The 19014-nt window shown below is 45.2% G+C and overlaps 1 protein-coding gene across 1 annotated transcript; it reads right to left on the bottom strand.

The window, feature by feature from the left end:
- Positions 1–14: 14 nt before the first annotated feature.
- Positions 15–18562, bottom strand: SSPN (sarcospan). The gene is made up of 3 exons (XM_048502299.1): positions 18163–18562; positions 5900–5986; positions 15–1875 (listed from the first exon to the last, which is right to left on the bottom strand). Exons 1-3 carry the CDS (start codon positions 18466–18468, stop codon positions 1510–1512), a joined length of 759 nt encoding a protein of 252 aa, XP_048358256.1. The 5' UTR covers positions 18469–18562; the 3' UTR covers positions 15–1509.
- Positions 18563–19014: the final 452 nt, after the last annotated feature.

The following is a 19014-nucleotide window of genomic DNA, read 5'->3' as shown; positions in this document are numbered from 1 at the left end:
GAAGTCCATAGTAATGAATTAAAAAGCAGAACCTATTATTTATTCATTGTGAGTCACTAAAATATCTTTATGTATGTGTGTATTTTTAACAGTTCAAGGATTTGCCCTAAGCACAAATGATCTTATGAAATTAAACCAACAGGTCATTCTGTTAAAGCTTTTAAATGGTAAAGTTAAAGGTTAAAAAGGTTAAAAAGTCACAACTAAGTCATTGTGACCCCATGAAGTTCCACTCCACAAGGTATTTAGGGCAAGAGATGAGCAGAGGTGGTTTGCTATTGCCTTCCTCTATATAGCAGCCTCAGTCTTCCTTGGTGGTCTCCCTGCTTAGCTTCCAAGCTCTGGGTTATTATGGCTCCTGGAATCAAGTATTAGATCAAACCAAATAACCCCTCCCCCAAACATATACCACCAACTGCCAATACATCATCTGCAATGGCTTTGTCACACAATTCTTGATACAGTCCTCTCTTGAAAAAGTATTACATTCATTTTAATAATATTAACTCTTGGGAGTTGGAGGGGGAATAAGAGACAGTGGGCATGATCTAGAGGCTGTGAAGGTTGCCCAAGTAGGTTCAATTTATACTCGAAGCATACATGCAAGGAACAGATTGACCTATCCCAGGGGACTGCTCTGTGACCACCTTCTGTGACTTTTCACTTTTTGCCACCAGATTGATTTGCATATTCCCTTCAGAGAAAAATGCTTTAGGGGCCTCTGGTGTGGCTCCCATGCTGCTTCAAGCAACAGGTGTATCCTTCTACAGACTGTGTGTCATGCTGGCAACCTATAATGAGGCCAGCAGCTTCATAACCAGGTGGTTTGCTGTAGCCCCTTCAGCAGAAGACAGTCATGGTATTCAGGGCCATTATAGAGCAGACAGCAGCAGTGTCACATAGGGCAATGTAAACTGGGCCATACTTTGTGCAGTTGTTTGAATCAAGAAACAGCATATGTTTATATGTGTAAAGAGTGCTATGAAGGGAAATGGATTTGTACAGCTATGTGGGGTTTTAACATTGGCTTTGCATTTAATTCTGGGATAGTAGCCCTTGGTCCCCACACTATATTCAAAAAAGGAAAGCTATACTCCAGGAGCTCTTGCTTGGCAAAAAGGTCTCTTGGCCTGGCTGCAGAGGGCGGATATAGAATCACGCTGATGCTTTGCTAGTGGAGCTTTGCAAAGGTGGCTATTTGCACATCCCATTAAAAGTAATACAATGTGGACTGACCACATCTTGCAATAATTAACACCCCCAACTTTGAATTCAGCAAGTTCCTTAGCTCTGTGGAGAATACATGGGATCAGGTGGAGAAGCTTAAAAAAAGCTATTGTAGACCTATTTCTTTTAGCTTTGTCTGAATGAATGTATTCATTAAGTGTGTGTTCTTTGTATCCCCACTCCTGCATATACATGTAACTCTCACCATACTCCTTCCCCCAGTTAGGTAAACAGTTATCAATTTGGTGATGATTTGATAAGGATATCTCTTCCCCCAGATCCCTATACTTTCTGCTGTTGGACTCCAGTGACAGTTGAAGGGTACAACCGGATGCCCACGTAGAAGACCTGGTACCTGTCTTTCCACATCACAAAACATGCCGCAAAACCCACAAGGGCAGCCAGTAGGTTCAGAACTATCTGGATCAGCAAGTAAAGTTTGAAAATCCCTAGAAAGTCAGGACACTCGGCTACATCCTGGTAAATGAAAGTCCTGCTGAGGGGATCCTCTGTGTCCAGTTTACACTGGCAGGTCTCAGAGATGGTTTCACAGGTAAACTGGGTGATCTGGGAATAACAGTAGGAGGCAAAAGCCACAGCGAGCACACAGACCACCAGGCTCAGAGTGCTCAAAAGGAAGTAGGCAACCTGGAAAGAAAGCACAAAGAGACATTTTTTCAGCATGCTTGGAAGCCACTGTTCACAGGTGACAGTAAATAGCCAAAAGGTCACAAACAAATGTAGACAATCCATTCCCCTCCTGCCTGCCCCACCAGCAGCCTGGCCAATCCCCCACCCACGCTTGGAACAGCAAGTATACATTTGGTAGTGTGTAAGTCTTCCTCTCATATGGTTACTAGAGTTATTCTGGTTTCCTAGTAAGCCTGTCTTCCCTTTTATTTTGAGTGTTGAGATGCACATTCTTCTAAATTAAAACTGATCTTATCCTCCAAATGCTGTGCTTTGATTGTGCCCTTAGAGCAGGGGTAGGGAACCTGCGGCTCTCCAGATGTTCAGGAACTACAATTCCCATCAGCCCCTACCAGCATGGCCAATTGGCCATGCTGACAGAGGCTGATGGGAATTGTAGTTCCTGAACATCTGGAGAGCCGCAGGTTCCCTACCCCTGCCTTAGAGCATAGGTGTCAAACTCATGGCCCTCCAGATGTTATGGACTACAGTTGTTATGGACTACATAATATCTGGAGGGCCTTAGAGGAACTCTATCCTATGCATTCAGTTCTGGGGCCCATGAAGGCAGGAAATTCTGGTGTCTGTTCGTATCAAGAATTGTTGGATGATCCATTCACTTGATGCTGCTATTTGATGCTGCCTGATAGGCCAGTGTAGTAATCCTATAGAAATGCAGGGGGAACTTCTTTTGTGAAGGGTCCTTTGGCTCATGGGACTGAGCCAAGAAAAAAAGCTGGAGGTAGCAGACATGATCAGTCACTGCTAAGTGCACATGGAGGTGCCTGTGTGCACATTAGGATCACCAGCAACTGGTTGAACACATCTGCCCATCCCCCCAGCACATGCAACTCTGAACTAGATTGCTAAAGGGCCCTACAGGCAGGTGAGACTCAGACGGCTTCCTCTCTCCCCCCTATTGTTGCAAATCTTTTTAACAACATGCACATCAGTTAGCACAAAATGTTTCCTATCACAATCTTCCTGGGGAACTTGGGGAACTAGGAAGAGAATCTAAAAGAGAATCCCCCTCCTGCGATAAACAGCAACAAAATCTGATATTCAAGACACTCTCTTTACACTGCCTCTCTGGAGGGCTGCCCCCTTCAAGCTCACCTCATAGGACTGGTGTGTGGATAACATCAGAGAACCCTCCCCTGAATTTTTTAGCAGAAGAATGTGAGACAAATGGGTTCATCAAATAATTTTTCCTTTTGCAAACTGGTGCTTGTTTATGCTTCCTGTTGTCACTGATGACTATTGAGATTTCATAAACTTATTTTTATTACTCTCATTTAGTGCATTAATACCCTGCTCTTCCTCCAAGGCCCTCAGGGACACTTCTGTCCCTTCCTCTATTTTATCCTCCTAACAAGACTGGAAAGTAGGTTAGAACAAGTATGATTGACCCAAGATTATCCAGTGAGCTGCATGGTGGATGGAATTTAAACTGGAGTTTCCCAGATCCCAGGCCAATTCTCCAAGCAATATACCACATTGTCTCCGATAATACCATAGTGCACAACCATTCCACAATACAAGAAAAGTAAAAGGAGAAGAAGGATATGACATTTTGGCATCCATGGGCAGCCTTACCCACAAGTTAGAAGACTTCTGGGGCGGGGTGCAGACTTGATTCAAGGAGTTGGATTCAATTCTTGACTGATGAAACCCTGAGGCTGTGCATGTTGCTCATCCTTATTGAGTTGTTTGTGTCACGTTTAAACTAGGGTTCTGGTATCTATGCCTGCCAACGTGACCTGTACTACAGCCTTTGATCCAGCATGTATTAATGCTGCATATATAGGGAGCTGACATTTCAATTGCAATTAAATATCAGTTGTGTGGAATTTGCCAGAGAAATGTTTTATTTTAAGCACTCGGCAATATGTTTCAACCATGCCTATCTCTTGCTGGTATGGTTGTGTACAAAATATGCCTCTGGCATACCAAATTTGTGCGATGTGCTGTGAAGAGATACGAACAAACACGTGTCAGGCTGCAACATTTTCCCTGCTGATTTTCAGTCTGTGGCTTCAGGAGTTTGAGGGGCAGATGAAACAAGCCTTTTCTACATGTCAAAGTGGGGAGGGCTCAAAACTGTATAGGAAACAGCCCAAGATGATCCTGACAGCCCAGCAACAGACTGGTCACTTGACCAAGCCAGGGGCAATTCCAAAATGGCAGGCAGGCAGGCAGGCAGGCAGGCAGGCAGGCAGGCAGGCAGGCAGGCAGGCACTGTGGTGGTGGTGGGGACCAAGTAAAGGGGCTCAAGCTTGCTGTTTTATTTACAGCTTGAGATGAACACTGGCTGGCAGGAAGGGGTGGGTTAGCCTGTGTAAGACACCAGTCTTACACATGCTGTTTTTTCAGTTATCTTGGCTGAGGAAGCAAGCATGCAGCCAAGAATCTGAGCCAAATGCCAAATCCTTGTGTATTCCTTACATGTCACTCAACAAGCACAGTTGGGAATATTCATCTTCTTTTTAAAAAAATCAAAATTCTCTGTGCCGAAGTAGCACCCCCTCTGAGTTACAAAGTGAGGTGTTCAGAAATATGGTCACAGGGTTGCTAGTGGAAACCAGAAATACTTTTTCAGAGGAATAATATACACCCCACCTAAACTTAAGTATACCCCATCAGGGCACATATCAAGAGAAAGGTAAGGGGACAGGAAGGCTGAACCCCCCTCAGTCTATTAGCCATGGCTCTCATCTGAATCGGGCCTCTGCATGCTTGGAATGACATTCCCAGCATGAAATTCACAATTCTCGTGTGATTGTGTGAACCTGAGAAAAAAGGGCATGTAGTTGACTTTCACTAGCTTTCATTTTTCGAAACAGGAAATGAGAAAGCAAAGACTCACTGGTTACCGAAAGCAGCCAGAGGCTGACTTCCACATTTAACACAAATGCGTGAAACCCCTGCAAAAAGCTGGTCTAATTTAATCCTGTATGTTAAATTTGCTTACATCATCTGCTCACTGTGCCAGACTTAGTCTGGTTTCTACTAGTCATAGAATCATAGAGTTGGAAGAGACCCCAAGGGCCATCAAGTTCAACCCCTGCAATGCAGGAACACACAATCAAAGCACTCCTGACAGATGGCCATCCAGCCTCTCTTTAAAAACCTCCAAAGAAGGAGACTCCACTAAACTCCAAGGTAGTGTGTTCCACTGTCGAACAGCCCTGACGGTCAGGAAGTTCTTCCTGATGTTTAGGTGGAATCTCTTTTCCTTCACCTTGAACCCATTACTCCTGGTCCTAGTCTCTGGAGCAGCAGAAAACAAGCTTGCTTCCTCGCCAACATGACATCCCTTCAAATATCTAAACATAACTATCATGTTACCCCCTTAACCTTCTCTTCACCAAACTAAACATACCCAGCTCCCTCTCTCTTTGTAGGGCATGGACTTCAGACCCGTTACCATTTTGGTTGCTCTCCTCTGGACCCATTCCAGCTAGTCAACATCCTTCTTGAATTGCTGTGCCCAGAACTGTACGTAATATTCCAGGTGAAGTCTAACCAAAGCAGAATAGAGAGATTACATCCCTCGATCTAGACACTATACTTCTACTGATACAGCCCAGAATTGCATAGGCTTTCTTGGCCACTGCATCACACTGCAGACTCAAGTTCAGTTTGTGGTCTACTAAGACTCCCAGATCCCTTTCAAATGTAGTGTTGTCAAACCAAGTGACACCCATCCTATATCTGTTCATTTCATTTTTTCTGCCTGAGTGTAGTATTTTACATTTATCTCTGTTGTAATTCATTCTGTTTGTTTTGGCCTGACTCTCTAATCTGTCCAGGTCATTTTAAACTCTGTCCTCTAGGGTATTTGCTACCCCTTGCTACCCCCCAGCAAGAGCAAAGAGGGGCTTATACCCAGACAGTGGAAACTCTGGAAATTGGGTTCATCCATATTTCTAACTTCTGAAATAAGAATACCATCAAAATACAAGCAAACGAAGCAACATACCTTGATGGCAAACTGGACGCAGGTCTTCTCATCCGGTTGATAAGAGATACAGAGCATCACCAGCCCTAGCAAGGCCACGACACAGAGCTACAAAAGAGGAAATTCCATTTGAAAAAACAAGAAGGACACGAAGTCAGAGCAAAGCCTCTCCCTTCCCAGGACCAAATGCAATGCTGCCAGTGCACAGAAAGCAGTCTGACTATTCACTTCACAGTATTCATCAAAGCCCCCACAGGATGGCTGAATCCATCTTGTGATGTAAATAAAGTTGGTGAGCCCAAACCAGAAACTGCTGCTTGTCTAGAGCCAAGAGAAGATAGTGTAAGAAAACTGAGCATCTAGTCTGCAGTCCATGTTGACTCCAGGTGGTTGCCATACTCCAGGTGGGACCTGGAAATCTCCAGGAATTACAACAGATCTCCAGACTTCAGGTATCAGTTTTCATGGAGAAAATGGCTCATTGGATGATAGGGCATTATACCCAGTGAGTTCCCTCCCTTCTTCAAACCCTGCCCTCCCCATGCTCTACCTCCAAATCTCCAGGAATTTCTCAACCTGGAACTGGCAGAACCTCCCAAAAGCTTTGAATACATTTAGATCTGGGCTGCTGCACTAAGCTGGAGGCCAGGTACAAGGGCTGGCATGGTTGGAGACTCACCAGGTGCATGGCTGAGGAGGCTGTAGGTGGCTGCTTATGTTAGCAGTGTGCCATAGAACTTTCTGCTTGCATCTTGGCTCAAAAACAATCTGGGCATGTCATTCCTAAGGGGGGAAAGTCTAATCAGTTCTACTTCCTAACCAGTCCCATTTTAGTAAGCAGGACTCACTTCCAGGAAAATGTTCTTGGAATTGCAGGTGCCCATACCTACAGACTTGGCTACTACAAATGAGAGAAGGCTTTGAGGGTCAGAGCAGGGCTTGGAAGACCAGCATGAGAATGAGCATAGATAGAAACACTGGATTGCAGGTAAGAGTTTTAGAAGAGTGACTTTTTTTTGTCATTTCTATACCTGATGTTAAGAAACTACCAGTAATCTCACATAAACATGAACGTACTCAGTTCAGACTGAATTAATATTTTATCTGTGTGACATTTTAAATATTGCTTTATTCTTACCCAAACTATTTTGAGCCTACAGAAATGAAACTATAAACCGAGTCTTTGAATAAACAAATGTGAGCTTAGAGTAATAGAATCAGGTCATATTTGTAACAGTTTTGAGTCCTCACTTTAAAATGATTAGCTGAAAAATTATTCCAACCCCTTGACTCTACACCAACAACTAATGAATGCTTGCCACTGTGATGGGGAATAGTGCTGATTTGACCTTAGCAGTTTTGCGTTCTCTGCCTTTTCATTAAACAAATTGTTTTCCTCTAACAACATGTAAAAATGAAAAAACTGGAAAAACTGAGTGGTTGGTGACCCAACAGAAAGAAGCACAAATAACCTGTTCTAATAACTGGCAACCAAGACAACCGGCCAAGCTAAGCAAATAGAAAATAATGTAATCTGCCTCAAGCCCCGGGGGGCAAAGGTGGACTATAAATGAAAATGAATCAGCAAATGTGGCATGATATTCCTCCAAACCTCAGTTCCCCATTCGGATGCTTCTTCTTAGAGAGAGCTCCTTGCACGTGGAAAACTAGCCTGTTCTATAGAAGGCTTGACTGAACCATTTCCCCAAAGTTACCAGTTTTGCTTGGAGGAGGGGAAAGTGGAGCTGGGGGAAGTACATGATTCTCTAGCTCCCTAGTGCTACCCAAAGTGCTTCCACCATTGGTCAGGGATAGGTAGAGAAATTGTAAATGAATCCTTTGCACCCAGGAAGTTGGTGGTCCCCAAACATCTGTAATTTTGTGGTTCCAAGCAATTAAATGATATTGTGCCTGGAACCAGCAAGGGGACACTCTCACATCCACCCCAGAATCCTCAATACACTGATCTGAATTTATGATTAAAAGACCCGCATCCACCCAATTTCTCCAGATACCTTTGGCAACCAGGACTTTGGCAACCAGGACTGTTTGAAAGGTGACTGACTGTCATAGGTAACAATGGGCCTTTCCCCACTCTCGTCCTTCTCCTCTATGCCGCGCGCTGCTCTCAGCGCGCAGCATCCCAGGTGCGCGCCCGGCCATCCCCACGACCCCGTGCTCTGCGCAGGGCCATCAAAAGGCGCTGTTGAGAAGAGCGCCTGGGATGCTCCTTGAGTAGCACGGGGCTTAAGGGAAGTGGGGAAAGGCCCAATGATTTTTTTGGGGCGGGCGGGGGGGAGGGAGGGTATTCAATCCAGTATGTTGTACTGCCAGCAGTTTAGTGCAATTGAAGAAGAAGAGGAGGGGGAGGAGGAGAGGAGTAGTAGTTTTGATTTATACCCCACCTTTCTCTCCTGTAAGGAGTCTCAAGGTGGCTTACAAACTCCTTTCCCTTCCTCTTCCCACAATAGACACCTTGTGAGGTAGGTGGGACTGAGGGAGTTCCAAAGAATTGTGACTAGCCCAAGGTCACCCAGCAGGAATGTAGGAGTGCGGAAACACATCTGCTTCACCACTCAGGTGGAGGAGTGGGTAATCAAACCGGTTCTCTAGATTAGAATCCACCCGCTCTTGACCACTACACCATGCTTGTTCAAACCTTTGTTTGTTCAAACTTTTGCATATACCTGCCAGATATGATTCTGACTACCAGATTTCATTTTGATCCAGTGGATACCCCTTGCAGTGATGCCAAGGAGCATTTTTTAATCAGTGGAAGAATTGTTTCCTCCCAAAAAGCAGGTTGGGGAAGGGATGCAAACAGGACTTGTTGCTTTCCAGACTGCACCACACCTTGTAAAAAGATCTCCAGACACTTCATTTAACTCATGGGAATTCCAAGGGGGTGGGATGGGAGTGACTGGAGGATGGGTCCCATAAATCTTCCTTACCTACCCACTGCCACAAAAAACTGCTTGAATAAATGTATATTTTGTTTTTTGTTGTTGTTTTTGCAATTTACTTCTTGGGAGGATTGACTTTACTGCACTCAATATCACACTTCCATGCCTGGGCAAACATACCCAATAGAGAAAAGGCAGCTGCAGGAAGCTAAAAGCAAGCGACCAATGCAGGGAGGGGCTGTTTAATCTGTGGATAGGAAAGAGGTTTGCTGCAGAAACAAGCTGTAGTTCACAAGTGGTCAGAAGGGCAGGCATTAAGATGCCCCCTCCCCAGATGTCAGCTTCCAGTTTCAAGCTGCCAGGGTTACTATTTAGTTTTAAAAAATAAACGTTGAAAAGAAGAGGAAGGAACCGACTACCACCCACTGTTTGGCTCTAACCAGAAGAAGCTTTTGTAAAGAACCACCACCATGGGGTGGGGGAGGGGGAGGCATACTCTCAAAGCCACTGCTACTGCGTCTGCTCAGTGTCAGAAGGCCCCTTGTCTAGAGAGAAGCACAGCAGGCTGAAGGGACATTTTGAAAAGAAATGTGACTGCGCTACCTTGGAGACCAAGCAGTGTGTGAAGAAGCAAGCACAGAACTGTTCAGGGACCTCACTCAGCCTGGCAGAACTCCAATGAACCCTGTGGAGCTAGCAACACACCAATTTAAGGCCCTTTCCGCACAGCAAATGTACAGTGGGGTTGAAGTCAGGCTAAAGTAGCCCACTTTCCTGTTTTCATGTTCACATGCATCCAACAATTGGAGTCCACAGAAACAATGCGGGTTGCTGTCGCACCTTCGAATGGAGACACGTCTATTTTCAAAATTTACCTCCCACCAATACATAGCTGCACAGGCATGCACAAATGAACCCCCACAGTCAAGCTGACGTCTCATGATACCACAATATGACCATTTGCACCTGGGTGGCTACGTAGATGTAAGTTGGGAATTTTTTTTAAAAGGAAAGTGCAGCCAAATAAAGCACCTCCTGCCTGGCTTTCGCTTGCAAGTGGCTGCAACCTGGGATTTTTCAAACAACTTGTGGACAGTGTGATTCTAGAAAAACCTGATTTGGGGGAAATAACACAGGGCAGACTTGCTTTAGGGGCGGGATCCCTGCGAAGTGCCCCTCCAAAATGTTTTTTTAACCAACCGTGTCTATTGGCCCGTGCAGAACAGGCCTAGGAGAAAACTCAGCACCCAAGACTGTGGTTAGCTAGAACAGGAACAAAAACTGCACACTGATGAAAATCCAAATATATCAATTAGAACACTAAAGTCAAATGTAATTTTCACAAGATGAGCCAAACTCCTAGCAGGCCTGACATGCAATTCATGAAAGATTCCTCCTTCTTTAAAGTTCTGTTTTTGAATACAGCAAGCAATCATTTGACAATTAATAATGGAATGAAAACTAGGCATGCTGAAGAAAGTCTGCAAATTGATGGATTCATTCGCCCCCCCCCCCCTTTTTTTTTAAGGGAGAGGTAGATTTCACCAGCATTACTAGTCTTTCCTTGCTGGGGCTATTTACCTCCAAGGAGGTCCTGGAGATCCCCCAGCATGGTGTAGTGGTTAAAAGCAGGTAGACTCTACTCTGAAGACCTGGGTTTGATTCCCTGCTCCTCCACATGAGCAGCAGGCTCTTGCCAAAACAGACATACATTTCTGAAGAACTTTATTTGAAATGCTAACTGTGCCAAAGTATCTTTCAAAAATAAGTTTCTAGTCCTCATAGTAGTGAAAATATTATTAGTAAACTATGAATTACTTCTGCTTAACAAATTAGCAATCAGAATATGACTCTGATCCGACACCACACAAAATTCTAGAGTTTTTTTTTTTTACTATGGTTTTGTTTGTGAAACCAAAATTCCGCTCGCCGATGATCACTCAAATCCTGGTTTGAAATGCCGGTTTCATTGCCTCCTCTGTGCAGCCTGAGAAGGCATTGCCAGGGAACAAGCTAGGATTATGTCAGGGTGTTTGTGCTCAACAGAGTGTGAAATCTAACCATGGTTAATAAACCAGACCCTTGCTTCACATCCTGCTGGTTTAACAAATCCTAACTAAGTATAACTACTGGGATGGCCTGCATTCAGTCAATCACAATAATGAAAGAGAGACAAGTAGGATTTGGGCATTCCTTTTGGCTCAGTTTGCACTGAGGTGGGAGGTCTATATCTATGGTTCTACTTTGGACTGCAGGAGGAGCCTTCAGTAGTTTGAATGTCCATCTTACATGGATTTAGGGTTGCCAACTTTGGTTTGGGAAATTCCTGGTGTTTTGGGGGTTGACCTTTGGGAGGGCAGGGTTTAGGGAGGAAAGGGATGTCAGCAGGTGTAATGCCATAGAGTCCACCCTCTAAAGCTGCTGTCTTCTCAGAGAAACTGATCTCTATAGTCTAGAGATCAATTGGCAACCTTATAAGACAGGTTGACTGCCAGCAAGAGAACTAGGCTGTGGTCATTCCTCTTGGCTACAAGTTTTCCTTCATCTTTTTTCTTTCACTTCCAAAAATCAGATGGATGCCTGCAAAAATAATATAAACTTAATAGAAATGTTCTGCTTTATTAATTGATCCTAATAGCAATTTTGAAAGATTTTTTAAAATTGCAATATTGTACATGCCTCCACGTCCCAGTTCTATTTTGTGACCTTGAAGATGCAGAAGTCAAGCAACTGATAACTACAGATCAGTTTAGAGATTTTTTTCCCTCAGATTTTTGAACCTTATCACAATAAGTCAAGTTTTTCTTTCCAAATGAGTTCTGAACCCCAATTCCACATTTTTGCATGCTGGAAACATTTTGCTCTTGTTGCCTCACTGGCTAAATTCCTCTTCATTCATGCTAATGTACTAAAGCACTTGAAGAAACAGTGTGACAGTTTTGCCACTAATAAAGCAACTTCCCTTCAATAAATCAGGCCCTATTTGGCACATTAGCACTCTCCCTTCACTCTCCTGTCAGAGGAGGTTAACAGCAGCCATGGGGCAAAGTCACCCAGTAATCCCAAGGAAGACTTACAGGAATTAGTTTATCTATTATCTCTAGCTAACTTCCCTCCAAAGACCTTAAGAATTCACTGTGAAGTTTTGCTCCAGCCAGCAGAGTGGAATGTTAGTCAAACATTTGAGGGAGGGAGAGTGCATATGAGTGGGATGTTGCTAAAACAAGCACTTGTTGGTATTTTACACCATGTCGTCCCTGTGTTCTGCAGTGCTGCCAAGAAAGGAACCATTGCTCATTTTGATCTTAATCAGCGACCAGAAGAAAGAAGCACAGTCTGCTCCTGAAACGAAGCCGTCTGCTCCAGAATACAAACATATTGCATTGGAGCCAGATGCTATGATATCCCAGTGCCTAAATCTACATGCCAATCTTCTGCCCTTCAAAACTGGTTGTCAAAAATAATGCAGGGTGCTTTCTGAATGAGAAGCACACAATGATATTTTCAGCATTTTGTGCTGTCGTGATTATGTTAGGGTGCAAATAAATGTGAAAAGGGGGATCACAGCAATGTAGGGTTGCCAGGACCCCCTGGCCACTGATGGGGGATGGGGGTGTCAGGCTGCCAGATCCAGGTTGGGAAACTCTTGGAGATTTGAGGATGGAGCCTGGGGAGGGCAGGGTCCTCAGTGAGGTACAGTGCCAGAGACTACCCTACAAAGCATCTATTTTCTCCAAGAGAAGAAGAAGAGTTTGGATTTATATCCCCCCTTTCTCTCCTGCAGGAGACTCAAAGGAGCTTACAATCTTCTTGCCCTTCCCCCCTCACAACAAACACCCTGTGAGGTGGATGGGGCTGAGAGAGCTCCGAGAAGCTGTGACTAGCCCAAGGTCACCCAGCTGGCGTGTGTGGGAGTGTACAGGCTAATTTGAATTCCCCAGATAAGCCTCCACAGCTCAGGCGGCAGAGCTGGGAATCAAACCCGATTCCTCCAGATAAGATACACGAGCTCTTAACCTCCTACGCCACTGCTGCTCCTGTAGGCTGTGGATGAGGAGAACTGATTCCTGTAGGCTGTGGATGAGCTGTAATTCTAGGGGATCCCCAAGTCCTACTTGGATGCTGGCAACCATACAAAGGCTGGTTGTATAAACCTTTTATAAAGCAAGAGTCAAAACAAATTCATACTGTTCCACAGCAACAGTACCTGGAACACAGGTATCAAACTTGCGCCCCTCCAGATGTTATGGAGTACAGTTCCCATCATCCCCTGCCAGTATGATGCTGGCAGGGGATGATAGGAACTGTAGTTCATAACATCTGGAGGGGCGCACGTTTGACCCTATGATGGAAGATCACCCAGTGCCACCAAGTCCAACTTAGGCACAAACACTTTCACTAACACCTCTGTCAGTCTTTCAGAAGTGAATTCCACAGCCAGTGGGCTGCCCTGCAGAAGGCCTCAGTTCACCAACTGACTACAAGCCTTCCCTTATAGTTGCCATCCTCCAGATGGGGCCTGGAGACCTCGTGGAATTACACCTGATATCTGGAGATATCAGTTCCCCTGGAGAAAATGGTTGCTTTGTAGGGTGGGCTCTCTGGCATCATATCCTGCTGAGGGCCCTACCCAAATCCCACCTTCCTCGAGCTTCACCCCTCCAAATCTCCAGAAACTTTCTAACCCCATGTCTAAAACTGAGGTCAAATGCAAAGGTGACTTGACTTAATCACAATGTTAACAAGAGTGCTGAAAACCTTGAAGAGTTAAACTCAACTGTCCTTCCAAAAGTCATTAAACTACCATCCCATTATTTTCACGAGCTTAATTTCCACGCAGAAAATGTTACAAATACATGAACATGATACATTGCTAGAAATAAACATTTTTCCATATTTTTTCAGTTGATCTTAAATAGATTTGATATTTTCAAGTGCACCACTTCCAAGGGCAGATTTGAACTTCCCACACTCAAGCTTTCTCTTTGTTGTAAAGAAATGGGAGGGGGAGGGACACTGTTCCTTTTTTGTAAAAAAAACAATCCCAACAACAACAAAAATTTTCACTAGCATCTCTTTGCCTGTTTGGTATAAACAGCTTGGGTATTGAATGTGTTGGTGACGGCAGAAAGCACTATCAAAGATCTTGGGCATATTGGCAGAAATGCCCTTCCCAACATATCCTCAAAGGACAGGCTTGTGTATGTCACCCCCATCCTCAAAACAAAATAAATAAATGCCCCCACCCTTCTCCCCAAAATTTACAATTGCCGCAGACTCTTGGCAGTTCACTGGCCATTTCCACACAGCACAATTACCCCGGGGTAGACCTGGGATCGTATATACTGGGGCTATTTTATCCTGGTTTTTGCATTCACTTCTTCCCAGGAGCCAAGGCAGGACCAAGAGGTAATATTCCAGTTTGTTCCATACAGCCTGGGTCTTTTGTATTTATCCCACTTTCCCCTGCATGATCCAAGCCTTGCAGGTGCCAAAGGCAAGAGGGAACAGCTCCCCCGCCTTTCCCCTGTATGATCCATGCCTCAGAATGGGAAAAACATACTGGGTCTGCTCCCATGGTATTTGCACGGCAGCAGGGTCATCTTAGGATCTTTTAAAAGAATTGCCAAACTGGCAATTTTTTTAAAGTCGCAGGGCAAAGGAAAAATAGCGGGGCAACACCAGGGCAGACCCTGTGCAGCTTTGGAAACTGTGCGGAATTCCCATCTGCACAGGGATATTTTCTGTGCTCACCCCGGGATATTTTGACCATAGAAAGACAGCCACTGTATGCTGCAGTAATCTATTCCTCAGCACCCTGTCCTATGCAGGCTTTTGAAACAAGGTTATTAATAAATTGTTCCATTTTAAAAAGGGGTTCCATAACAAGTGTTTAGTTGAACTCAGAGTCTTACAATGGATTTGGTAGCTGGGTAGTAAAATTAGATTATGGGTTAAACAGCCAAGAAATAATTCACTGATTCACAGCCTGAATTTGTCTACATCCTTTTATAATGCTGGTAACTGAGTCAGACCAGTAGTCCATCCTGCCCAGGATAATAGACTCCAGGGTCCCTAATGTGTTCCTGAGGGTGACATGATTGCCATCAAATGTTTTTAGAATGTGGTTGAGACTTTTGTCTAGCAAGGCTTCTAATCTGGAGAGCTGACTGTGCTGATTTTTTAAAAGTTGCTTTTGCAGCAGGTGCCCCTGCAACACAACGTTCTTCACTGCATGGGGGAGTAGAGCCACTTAACCTTTTCTGCTTCCTCCTGCTTCGCCATCTCAAATTGTGTCCCCAAGAAGCACCAAAGGCTTATATAACCAGAAAGTCAACAAATGTACATGAGGGGGCAGCTGCCATTCCTACTTTCCTTAAAGGACATCCAGGAGCAGCAGCACAAACAAGGCCATTTGGATTTTCAGGCCTTATTTAATCTGGTGGAGTGATATTTTCACTCAAAACGGCATGATGTTAACTGTGAGTTTTGGGGCTTGGAGGCAAGGTGGTAGAGTGAGGATGGTAGAGTGCCATAAACTGTTAGCAGCGGTACTCCTAGAATGACCCATGGACCACTGGGTGAAAATTCTGGTGTGTGGAGGGGGGTTCTGCTTGAATTCTTCTCCATGGACAGAGAGGGGCAGTCTGCATAATTTACAAATGCAGACTTCTCTTTTGGTGACAGTGCCTTTCTGTAAGGAAATGAGTGGAAACATTCAGATATGAATTACAGATGTGCCTGGGCATCTATAATGGCAAGCACAAGGCATGCATCTAGAATAATGACGAACCTGTGGCTATCGTAAAGTACATGTCCAAAGGTGCCTTAATGGCAGAAATTATGGAAACAATCTGTAGTTTACTTTGGTCCACACTGGTTCATATTGTTGACATGTACAACTCATGACAAGAACAACCTGTCCCATAAATGCTGAGCTATCCTGTTTTTCTCTAGTGGTACATCCATTTTGGTCACTTCTCTTCTGGGAACACAGGAAGCTGCACTCTGGACACTCCTTAACATAGCATGCAATCAGGCCAAGTATGAAATGACCTGAGATCTCTTTGGACTAATAATATGACATGAAGAAACATTAAATGCAAGAAGAGCAGAGGGACAAACACAGCCATGGCATGCCTGCCAAAGACCATCTTCTTCCAATATTAGCCCCTTTCAGTTGTTACATTCCCAGCACTGTGACTTCACATATGGAATAAATGTGCTACACATGATTTTTCCAATATGCGTGACTGTCATTTGGTATAAATGAAATAATAAATATTTTTAAGATACAGGAACGGATATAATATTTTTAAGGTGCGGGAACAGATATAATGTAGGTTGATAGGTAGGTGGGAAGGAAGCAGGGGAAGGTAAGGATATGGGGACTGCCAGAAGAGGAAATAGTGTGAGAAAAGGGAAACAGGGGCTCCCCTCACAAAACCTTGGAGGTTCCCCAGCTTGCAATTGGGACTGGCCTGGCAGCTGGCCCCACACAGTTGGGCCAAAGTTTTCCTGGGTAGACACCACTAGGGAAGAAAAGGAGGAAAAGACGAAGAGAGAAGGACAGATAAAGGTAGGCTGGCTGATAAGAGGGAAGGAGAAGAATGCAGGAAATGCGGAGAGGCAGCGGGGCTTTCAGGGAAGGGAAAGAGAATACAGTGGGGAAGGGAAAAATTAGATGCCTCCATAATTGCTTGCAGGTACCCCGGTTTTCTCTTTCTAAGGGCCTTTCCCCACTTACCTTAAGCCTCGCGCTACTTGAGGAGAGTAGCGCGGGGTCCCCTGGCACTCCCCACGACAGGGGCGGCGACAGCGCAGCCGCCCCGATGCTGCCGCTGTTGCCCCCCCTCAGTGCGCGGCATCCCAGGCGCTCTTCTTAACGGCGCCTTTTGATGACCCCACGCAGAGCGCGGGGTCGTGGGGACGCCTGGGCACACGCCTGGGATGCTGCGCTCTGAGAGCAGCGCGCGGCATAGGGGGGATCAGGGTGAGTGGGGAAACGCCCTAAGTAAGGGACTGTCATTAACTGTTTACCTTGTGTTCAAGGCCTAGTCACCAAATTTGAATTGATAAACCAGTTGGACAGACCCAGCTTGGGATCTCCCCCACCAGCCCCACTGCTCTGCCTGCCAATGACATAATTGCCTCTATGACAGCTGGGAGGGTATGGAAGGAACAGTAGTCATGGGGGAGAGAGCCTTTAGTCAGTATAACAACAACAGTTGCCTCGCTTCCTAGATCTAAACTCCAACATGAAACAAAATATGCGAAAGTTGCAGAGAGCTTAAAGAGAGAGTTCCAAGACTTGTGGATAGCACGGATCTAGTCAGGCCCCCTGACCTGGACAAAGGGAGTGGGCCTTTCGGGACCTGGGCTGCTTGAGAACATAGTCCAAAGTAGATATTAAACCCCAATTATCATCCCCTCCGCTGGAGCATCTAGCTTGCACACTAGCCTTTGTGTAACAAAAAATACAATAACTGGGAGGGGGGCGCTAAGGGTTATTTCTAGTTCACAACATGAATCCTCGCATGCTGTCATTCCCACCCACCCACCCCGAAGTATACTGAAACACAACTACTAGAAAGAAAAAGCAGTCTGAGATAAAATGGCCTTTTGCCTCTCTCTTAGTATAATTAACGCAAGGCAGTGTGGAGATACCACCCATGCTAGAAAAGGCATGTGTGCCTTTGCCAAAACCATACAGTCCCAAATAATCATGTGCTTTGCCATGCTCACAAATAGCTTTATCAGATGCTTCTACCTTCTCTGTTCTCGTGCCAGAAAGCACACAGATAGCATGCTGCTTGTGACTTTGGGTTTCCTGGCATGGTCTCATGTGGGACCAGCTCTGAGAAACTTACTTTGAATTTCACATTTAACCCTTCGCTCCCCACAAAAGCCAAAGCAGCGTGACAGATCAGTGCAACTCCAACGTGAGGGAAGGAACAAACACGCTTTATATTCCTCCATTACAGAAGCTCGAAAGAACGGCTATTTTGTTTCCAACATGACTAGAAAGGAGTCAAAGCAACGATTTTCATTTCTCTGTTTTGTCAGAGCTGTTGCACGTGTGTCCTATTTACATTACAACCTCCTCAATAGGAATTCCAAATCTACATTGTGCATAATTCTGTTTCTATGGTGCTTGGGAGGAGGATTTCTCCCTATACAGAATTTCCAGTGCAATAGCTGATTATATATAAACAAAATAGACCCTGCCACTGCAGTCACTGCCAGATGCTTTCCCTTGTCAAGAGTTAGCTTAGCTCAAGGCGGACAGAAGTGTAGCAAGGCATGCAGGCAGTTAGTCTCAGGTGCAGCATTTCATGCATGTTGGCACATGGAATGGTAGAAAGAGACTGATATGCTTACAATGATGCCAGCCCAATATGGAGTATCTCTGGCTAGCAAGGAAGAGCTGGTGCTGGCCATGAGGAATCCCACCACTGTGATGGAGACACCTAAAGCCAGCTGCAAGAAGGCAACCAGCAATGGGAAGTGGCAGCCACAGCACCTGTGGGTGTCCTCCTGGCCTGGGCTGGGATCCCCTTTGGGTGGCTTCTTGGACATCACGGCAGCGTCGGGCTCCTTCCTTTGCTGGGTCCCAGGAGCTTGTGCTGCCTGGCTCAGATTGTTACCAGTTGGGCTGCTTGGAGCTTTCTTCTCTTCTTTTCCCATGTTGAGAAACTTTTGGAGGGAAGGGAGGCTGGATGGGCTCGTGTGTTTTGTGCTTTCTCCTTCGCCCACACCCGACACTCCCCTTTTGTGCAGGCTGACTTGTTTCTGGTATTTGCAGCAAGGAGGCTGAACTAATATGGAAAACATTTGGAGCAGATTGCTGGTGCTTCCAAGCGCCACATATAGCCCAGAGAAGAGGGGGAACTGAGGGGGTAGCAGACGGGCAACACATACAGGAAGAGTGCCTGTCTGAGTGCTCTGTCCAGAGGGAGCCAGGGAATGCTGCTTGTGACTGAGCCCACCAGGCAATTAAAACACAAAAATCCTCTGGATGTGTAAGACCAGCCTGTCCTCAATAGCTATACAAGACCATTTTGCATTCATTTCTGCTGCAAGTGCAAAGGCATTCATGCTATTTACTTGCTTCATTTATATCCTACATTTTTCTACATGTAGCTTATACTGCTCTCCTCACCTGCATTTTACCCTCACGGCAATAATCTGGTAATATATGCTAGGCTGAGAGACAGTGGTCACTCAGCAAAC

This window comes from Sphaerodactylus townsendi, linkage group LG06 (assembly GCF_021028975.2).
Source record: "Sphaerodactylus townsendi isolate TG3544 linkage group LG06, MPM_Stown_v2.3, whole genome shotgun sequence".
NCBI classification, from domain to species: domain Eukaryota; kingdom Metazoa; phylum Chordata; class Lepidosauria; order Squamata; family Sphaerodactylidae; genus Sphaerodactylus; species Sphaerodactylus townsendi.
This window is presented reverse-complemented; position numbering and strand designations above follow the sequence as displayed.